Source organism: Micromys minutus (genome assembly GCF_963924665.1).
Source record: "Micromys minutus genome assembly, chromosome: 14".
Taxonomy (NCBI): Eukaryota; Metazoa; Chordata; class Mammalia; order Rodentia; family Muridae; genus Micromys; species Micromys minutus.
Genome location: NC_137983.1, coordinates 6,747,771 through 6,756,338, shown reverse-complemented (window position 1 = coordinate 6,756,338; position 8,568 = coordinate 6,747,771). Strand labels below are relative to the sequence as shown.

The following is an 8,568-nucleotide window of genomic DNA, read 5'->3' as shown; positions in this document are numbered from 1 at the left end:
CTTGAGACAGAGTCCTCACTGTGCAACCCAGGTTGCCTCTAGGCTAGCATTCCCACATCAGCCTCCCGAGGCTCAGAACATTTGTTCCCTTCATACCCAACTCTTCATTTATGGAAAATTGGTTGGGAAGGGGCTGTACCTATGGTAATCCTGGGGTCACAGCATTAGATGAGAACCCAAAAGACTCTGCAGACCTTCACTTCAGACTGCGGTCATGGCAGCAGTGATTGTCTACTAAGAATCCCAGTTGTCATGATATCCAAGCAGGAAATGATACTTTGGTGGTAGTGGGGCAAATGGTAAATGTGTTTTTACTTTAATTTTATAAAAAGATTCTCTAAAACTGTATGAAAATATAAGCCAGCAATGGGGTGTTTGCCTTTATAAATGATGAATCATGCAATATGGAAAAATTATTACAGTATTTTAATCTCTATCATCTATATATCTGTCTATCTATCTATCTATCTATCTATCTATCTATCATCTATCTATCTATCAATCTATCTATCTATCTATCTATCTATCTATCTATCTATCTATCTATCTGCCTGCCTGCCTGCCTGCCTGCCTGTCTGTCTGTCTGTCTGTCTGTCTGTCTGTCTATCTATCTAAGTAAATATCTTCAACCACAGCAGGGTCTGCTTGTTTCTGTTTTGAGTTATCAGGAGACATTTCTGACTCCTCACCTCTTAGGGATAGTTCAAATGACTTTCCTCTTTCCCAAAACACATCCTGTCCTCAGATGTGCAGTTAAATGATTGAGTTATGGTTGCCAAGTTGTTCTGGATTTCTTTTGACATGTTAGTATGTGTTTTTTTGAACGTCCTGATGATAATTCCATCCTTGGAACTGAATTTCTGATAAATCTTATCTGAAATGTGGTGATGTGGTTTAGTTTCCTTTATCTACTCTCTTTCTTGTTCCACACAGTCCACTGTACAGTTTTCAAAATGGTGCCTGGTTTTATGAACCCATTTCAAGCAGCATTTTCTTCTCCCAAACCTTTTCTGACCCTTTACAGTACGTGTAGTATGTTGTTTTGTGTAGCACTCTGGCCCTCACGCTGCCCTTCTCCAACAGTTGTAACTTCTGTGGTGGAGTTTTCTATGTCATTGTTTTAAGAATCTGCATGCATTGGCCCATTTAATGCTCACTTCAAACCTGTGGCATGATCATGGTGTCCCCATTTTCCAGGTGATGACAATGAGACACCAAGTTATGTCACTCAGGGCATCTGGTTACCTGGGTATTCTCACTTTCCTTTGTCTACCTTGTACTCTGAAGACATGCCAACTATCCCACCTCCTCCTCCATCACAAACTCCTTAGCAAACAGGCCTCTGCTCCCAATCCGTATTTTCACTACGGTGCTTTATGTTGAGACCAACATGTATTTGTTGAATTAAATTGAAGCCTCTTCAGTGACAATTCCAATCACTCTTGAGCCAGGAGAACAAATAAAAATGCCAGGTGCTGCTAACAGGTTTCAATGGCTCTGACTCACTTAAATTGTACTGTAGAGAACAATGGCTTCTCCTGTACTGTCATTTCTTGTTGGCTGACACTGTCTTATTCTGATAAGCAAATGTTAGCATAGACAATAACAGGTTATTTAGAAATATCTATTTATTGTGTGTATATGTGTGTGCGCACATATGTGCATACATGTGTATGCTCACGCCATGCACATGTATCAAGCTCAGACAACTCTTGCAGGTGGCTGTTTCCTATTTCTTCCACGTGATTTCAAGGGACGGAACTCAGATGATGAGGTTTAATAATGTGCAGGTCTGGATAGTTTGTCCCCCCATAGACTCACGTGATTGAATGCTTTGCTTATAGGGAGTGACACTATTATGTGGTATGGTCTTGTTGAAGTAGGTGTGGCCTTGGTGGAGAAAGTGTGTAACTGGGCTTTGAGTTCTCATATATGAGCTCAAGTTACTCCCAGTGATACAGTCCCCTTCTGCTTTGTGTGAATCGAGATATAGAACTCTTGGTTCTTCCAGAAACATGTCTGCCTGGATGCTGCCATGTTTCCTACCATGATGATAACAGACTGAACCTCTGAAACTGTAAGCCAGCCCAATTAAATGTTTTCTTTTATAAGACTTGCCTTGATCATGTTGTCGCTTCACATCAATTAAACCCTAAGGCAGATGGCAAGCACTTTTAATCACTGTGCTATCATGTCAGCCTGATAGTATTCTGTTCTTCCTTCAGGTTATATTCAGCATTATTATTATTATTATTATTATTATTATTATGTTTTATAGCTTCAAACATATACAACACACTGTACTTGCAGTCATTTCTTTTTGCTCCCTGTTATCCTTTTTATTTCCTTTCCAATCCACTATTCTTCCCAACATAGTCCCACTCAGCTCTCCTCAGGACCCATTAATACTCAATAACTCCAGGATGCTGGGTAATTTATCTTCTTTTAAAGCCAAGTCATAGAATCCCCTGGAGTTGGAGTTGCAAGCAACTGCAGGTCACCCAATATGTGCTCTGTGGACTGAATTTTGGCTCCTTGCATGCACATCTAAAGAAATATAAACACAAATAACTTTTCTGAGCTGAGGAAATCATCTAGCTGTGTCCTCATCATCTACAAAGACTGTCTATTAGACAATGTGGCACATGTTTAGGATGGTGCGTGGTTGTATATGGCTGTCTTTATTAAACATAACTGCATTTTTTTAAAAAAATAAAAGAACACAGTTCAGTCTGTCTGAGGTGGGCTGTAATCGAGTCTCGGCGAGGCCGGCGCACCGCAGCCATGACAGAGACTGATGTGAATCCAAAGGCCTGTCCCCTCGCAAATGCCCACCTCACCAAGAAGCTGCTGGACCTTGTTCAACAGTCGTGCAACTACAAGCAGCTTCGGAAAGGAGCCAATGAAGCCACCAAAACCCTCAACAGAGGCATCTCTGAATTCATTGTGATGGCAGCAGACGCTGAGCCCTTGGAGATCATCCTGCACCTCCCTCTGCTGTGTGAAGACAAGAATGTGCCCTATGTATTTGTGCGCTCCAAGCAGGCTTTAAGACGGGCTTGTGGAGTCTCCAGACCGGTCATCGCCTGTTCTGTTACCATCAAAGAAGGCTCTCAACTGAAGCAGCAGATCCGGTCCATTCAGCAGTCTATTAAAAGGCTCCTGGTGTAGGCTGTGACCTCTACCCTTAACTGCCTACTCCTACTCTGTTTGTGTATCACATTGTCTGTTGGCATGTACTATTTCAGCCAGTTTCTATTATATTGTATTACACTGGTTTTTGTATTTTTATTTAATTTTTGTCTTAACAGGTTTTTTTTTTTTTTTTTTTTTTTTTTTTTTTTTTTTTTTTTTTTTTTTTACCATCTCCTTGTCCTCTTATACCATTTTTTTTTAGCCTTAAAAAAAAAAAGAAATGATAGCTAAGGCAGGTGAAAGGTAGAATGTCACCATTAACAGTGGAAAGAACCAGGATAAACTTAAGCTGGGGACAGTCTGTACTTTCATCTGCAGACTTCTTCCACTGAGCAGGGTAGGATGACAGTGACATTGGTTTCTTGTGCCTTTGATGTAAGGTCTCCATAAATGTTATCACCATTGAGAAACTTTGGGTAGCAGTAGTCCTCCACCCCCCACTATCATTTGAAGAAATTTGATGTTAGGCCTATGTCTGGGTGCCATTTATTAATGTTCTGTGTGTTTCTGTTAGATGTAACATATTCTTCTGTATCCGAGGCAGTAACAGCTCAAAGAGATTCTGGGGAAGTCATGGCGATTTGGCTGGAACTTACAGCAGAGACAATGTTAACACCCTCTCCTCGGTGAATGGGGATTTCTCGTGGAGCAGTTTGACACCTGTGTTGGGAGCCTTTATCCTGTTCCTCCCACAACATGGGTCAGCTGTATTCTCCCTCGAGTGAAGAAAGTGGAACATGTTCATTGTTGAGCATCCTAATAAATATATGTTCATATTTCATTTTCAGTGAAAATAAAATAAAATAAAAGAACACAAATAGTTGCTTCTTATTCCTATGTAAAAGATTTGATCTTTGGCAGGTATTTCCACTCTTTTGACAAAATTTGAACTCTTTTCAGTAAGGAGCAGAGATGTGTTTAGCAGCCTTAAATTCTCCATGGTGTCCACCATCTGGCATATTTTCATGGAGCTTGTGACAGATTTTTGAATGCCAGAACAGGAATACATTTTGCTAGTGAGACACTTTGGATATCAGTCACCCTTAAAACAAACATCACCAGTGTCTTAAATCCATTCCCAGCCCTGGCAGGGTTCCTTCCAGTCAGTGCTCATAGATTTGTTAGCGTGGGCATGGGTGAGCAGTCTCTGAAGCTTGCCCACCTGTTTCACAGTCAGCTCCTGGAACTGACTCTTTTCTTTCTTGTGACCTTAACTTTGGCCCTGAGTCATTTCCAAGGTTTTATGAAATTCCTGTGCTAGAAAATTCTTGTGATTTATTACATTTCCTTTATGAGGTATCAGTTAAATTTCTAGCACCATCATTATCAGAGAACTAGCTCATATGCATGCATATTAAAAAGTCTATAATGATGGTTAATTCAAGCAACTTTTTACTCCAAACTCAGTCATAAAGGAAGTTATTTTTATATGCACTGGAATATGATTAAAAAATATGTCCATCTCCCAAGAGTAGCTACAATATCCTCTATAATTCACACATAGAATCTTCTATATTCAGGCTCTAAGAAGCTACAGCCCAGCACAAAGCATGTAGAGTTTGTTTTCTACACAATACAGTCCTGTTTAGGAGTCACCACATACATGATACAGTAGCTGTCCCAGCTTCTTGTTGCTTTGTCAAACTATTCAAGGTTGGCAACTTAAAAGAAGGAAATGTTTATTTTTCCTATTGGTCTTAGAGGTTTCAGTTTATGGTCATTTGGAGCCACTCTTTTGGGGCTTATAGCTACATAAAATGTCATGGTGAAAAACACTTGAGAGGCAACACTTCCCACTTGGTGGTGGCCTACGTGTAGACAATCCTTTCTAGGGAATTCCCACACAGTTCAGCTTTCTTCTAAGGCTCAACCAGTCTCCCAATAGTCTTATCACCTTCCAATAATGTGAAAAGATAGTGACCAAAATTTTATTAAATGAGCCCTTGGGGGCAATTCCTATGCAAACTTCAGCTAAAACTGAACTACAAGTCAGCATGATATCATTTTTAGTGCACTTGTCTTATTTTATGTGCATGAGTGTTTTGCCTGCGTGAATGGATACATACCTCACATGGGCCTGGTGCTTATGAAGGCCAGAAGAGAATATCAGAGACCCTGGAACTTGAGTTAGAGATGGTTGTGAGTGACCATGTGGGTACTGGGAATCCAGCTGGATCCTCTGCAAGAGCACGGCTTTAACTGCCTAGCCACCTCTCCATCCCAGTATACGATCATTGAGTCTGAGGTTGTTTTGATTTGCACATGCTCTTGGTTCTCTTTCATTTACTAAGAACAAAGTTTCTTATGGTCTACTTAGGACACAGATGTGAGTAAGAACGGAGGAATATTGAAAACAATGCACAATGATGCATTGTATATAAAGGACTTACAATTTAAAGCACAAGAACATAAATTAACACTTTCAATTATTATGATGAAATTCTCTGAATGATAAAAGTGGCAGTTGTTTTAACATATTATACTAAGAAAAAATTTCAAACTACGTAATGATCCAAATTCAGAGATAGACCATAATGAAGAGACATTAGTGCATAAGCAGATTATAAGTGTGATATGAACTCATAAGTCAATACTAGTTTAATGAACAGTCTCTCTCTCTCTCTCTCTCTCTCTCTCTCTCTCTCTCTCTCTCTCTCTCTCTCTCTCTCCTTTCTCTGTAATAAATTCTTTCTATGTAGACCTGGATGTCCAAGAACTTGCTATGTAGACCATGCTAGTCTCAAACTAAAGAAATGGGCCTGTCCCTGCCTCCCAAGTGTTAGATTAAAGGCATGTGCCACTAATTACTCCAGTCTTGACCAGGCATGGTGGTACATTTCTGAATTTGAATACGTGAGGTGATGGCAGGATGATCATGAGTTTGAGTCTAGCTTATGATACACAAGGGGTTTGATGCTACCTTGAACTCTGAAGTAAGACTTTGGTTAAAAAACAAAACAACAATAAAAACAATGAAAAACAAATCCCGGCCACCAGTAACAGCAGAGATCCTGGGACACAGGTCTGGTGAGAGTGTGCTGCAAGTAGCCGGGGCACAGAGAAGTCAGGGCTGAGCATGCAGAAAGCGTCTTCCCCCATTGGTTCAGGGAAACAGGAACTCTGCCATAAGAACTCGGTTTCCACCCAAAGGGCCCGTACATGTAGACCAAACACCCAGGCCATCTGAGTCTCGGGAACAGCGAAGATCCAGGGACTCAGGCCTGGTGAGACTGCACTGTGAGTAGACGGTGGGCACAGAGATGTCTGGGCCAAGCTCATGGATAAAGCACCCTGCCCCGATTGGTTCAGAGGGACAGAGACACGGTTTCTACCCGGAGGGCCCGTGCATGCAGACCAAACACTTAGGCCATCTGCCATTGGGATCAGCAGAGATCCAGGGACACAGGTAAGGTACATTGAAGAGATGGGAACCAATCACTCACAACAAGGCCACATATAATCACAGACAACAAGATTCGAAGAGGAAAGCAAAAGAACTTACCCAATGGAAACAAAAACAATGTGGCAACACTAGAACCCAGATCACAGCAAACAGCAGAATGACAAAGACTCCAGAAAAAGAAGAATCAGACCCGAAATCATACCTGAAGATGATGATAGATATCCTTAAACAAGAATGGGAAGAAAAGCATAAAGAAATAGAAACTTTTAAAGAGGAAACAAGGAAAACACTCAAGGAAATCAAAGAACTAGAGGAAAACAGAACCAAAGAGATGAAGGAATTGAAGAAGAAATTTAAAATGGAAATGTAAACAATAAAGGAAACACTAAAAGAGACAATCTTGGAGGGAGAAAACCTACAAAAGAAATCAGTAGTCACAAATGCAAGCATCTCTAATAGACTACAAGAGATGGAAGAGAGAATCTCGGGGGCTGAAGACAACATTGAAAACATAGAAAAAACAGTCAGAGAAGATGCAAAAGCCAAAAAGCTCCTAACCCAAAATGTCCAGGAGATCTAGGACACAATGAGAAGACCAAACCTAAAAACAATAGGAATAGAAGAGGGCGAAGAATATCAACTAAGAGGCACAGTAAATATCTTCAACAAAATCATAGAAGAAAACTTCTCTACCCTTAAGAATGAGATGACTATGAGCATAAAAGAAGCCTACAGAACTCCAAATAGAGTGAACCAGAAAAGAAATTCCTCCTGACGCATAATAGTCAAAACACCAAGTCCCCAAAGCAAAGAAAGCATACTAAAAGTATTAAGGGAAAAAGGTCATGTACCATCTAAAGGCAGACCAATCAGAATCACTCCCGACTTCTCAACAGAGATTATGAAAGCTAGAAGAGCCTGGACAGACATCATGCAGACCCTAAGAGAACACAAGTGTCAACCCAAGCTGCTATACTCAGCAAAACTCTCAATCACCATAGATCGAGAGACCAAGATATTCAAGGACAAAACTAAATTTATACAATATCTGACCACAAACCCAGCACTACAGTGAATTATAGATGGAAAACCTAATACAAGGAGGGAATTTACATCCTAGTAAAAACAAGAAAATACCTAAGCAAGAAAACCAAAAGAAGAAAGACGAACAGGCATAATTCTACCTCTAAAAGCAAAAATAACAGGAAACAGCAACCACTATACCTTAATATCTGTTAACATAAATATACTCAATTCCCCAATAAAAAGACATAGGCTATCAGACTGGATACATAAACAGAATTCAGTATTTTGCTGCATACAGGAAACTCATCTGAGAGACAAAGACAGACACTATATCAGAGTAAAAGTTTAGGAAAAAATGTTCCAAGCAAATGTCCCTAGGAAGGAAGCTTGAGTGGTCGTTCTAATATGGAACAAAGTAGATTTTCAACCAAAAGTTATCAAAAAAGATAAGGAAGGGCACTTTTTACTCATTAAAGGGAAAATTTGTCAGGAGGAACTCTCAATCTTTAACATATATGCTCCAAACACAAGAGCACCCATATTCATAAAAGAAACCCTACTAAAGCTCAAAAAATACATTCCACCCCACACAATAATAGTGGGAGATATCAACACCACACTCTCATCAATGAACAGATTATGAAAACAGAAACTAAACATGGATGCAGAGAAACTTGCACAGGGTATGAATCAATTGGAATTAATAGACATCTACAGAACATTTAATCCTGAAACAAAAGAATACACCTTCTCAGCACCTCATGGCATCTTCTCCAAAACTGACCATATAATTGTTCACAGAACAAGCCTCAATAGATATAAGAAGATTGAAATATTCCCATGCTTCCTGTTAGATCACCATGTTCTAAGGCTGGTCTTTAATAACAAGAAAGACAATAAAAAGCCCATATATACATGGAAACTAAACAATTCTCTACTAAAAA

At 39.9% G+C, this 8,568-nt stretch overlaps 1 protein-coding gene across 1 annotated transcript; it reads left to right on the top strand.

Annotated features, from left to right (window-relative positions):
* Positions 1–2,757: 2,757 nt before the first annotated feature.
* Positions 2,758–3,171, top strand: LOC308429582 (NHP2-like protein 1; the record flags this gene model as incomplete). Its single annotated transcript, XM_080928487.1, has 1 exon — positions 2,758–3,171. Exon 1 carries the CDS (start codon positions 2,785–2,787, stop codon positions 3,169–3,171), a length of 387 nt encoding a protein of 128 aa, XP_080784613.1. The 5' UTR covers positions 2,758–2,784.
* Between the last annotated feature and the right edge of the window lie 5,397 nt (positions 3,172–8,568).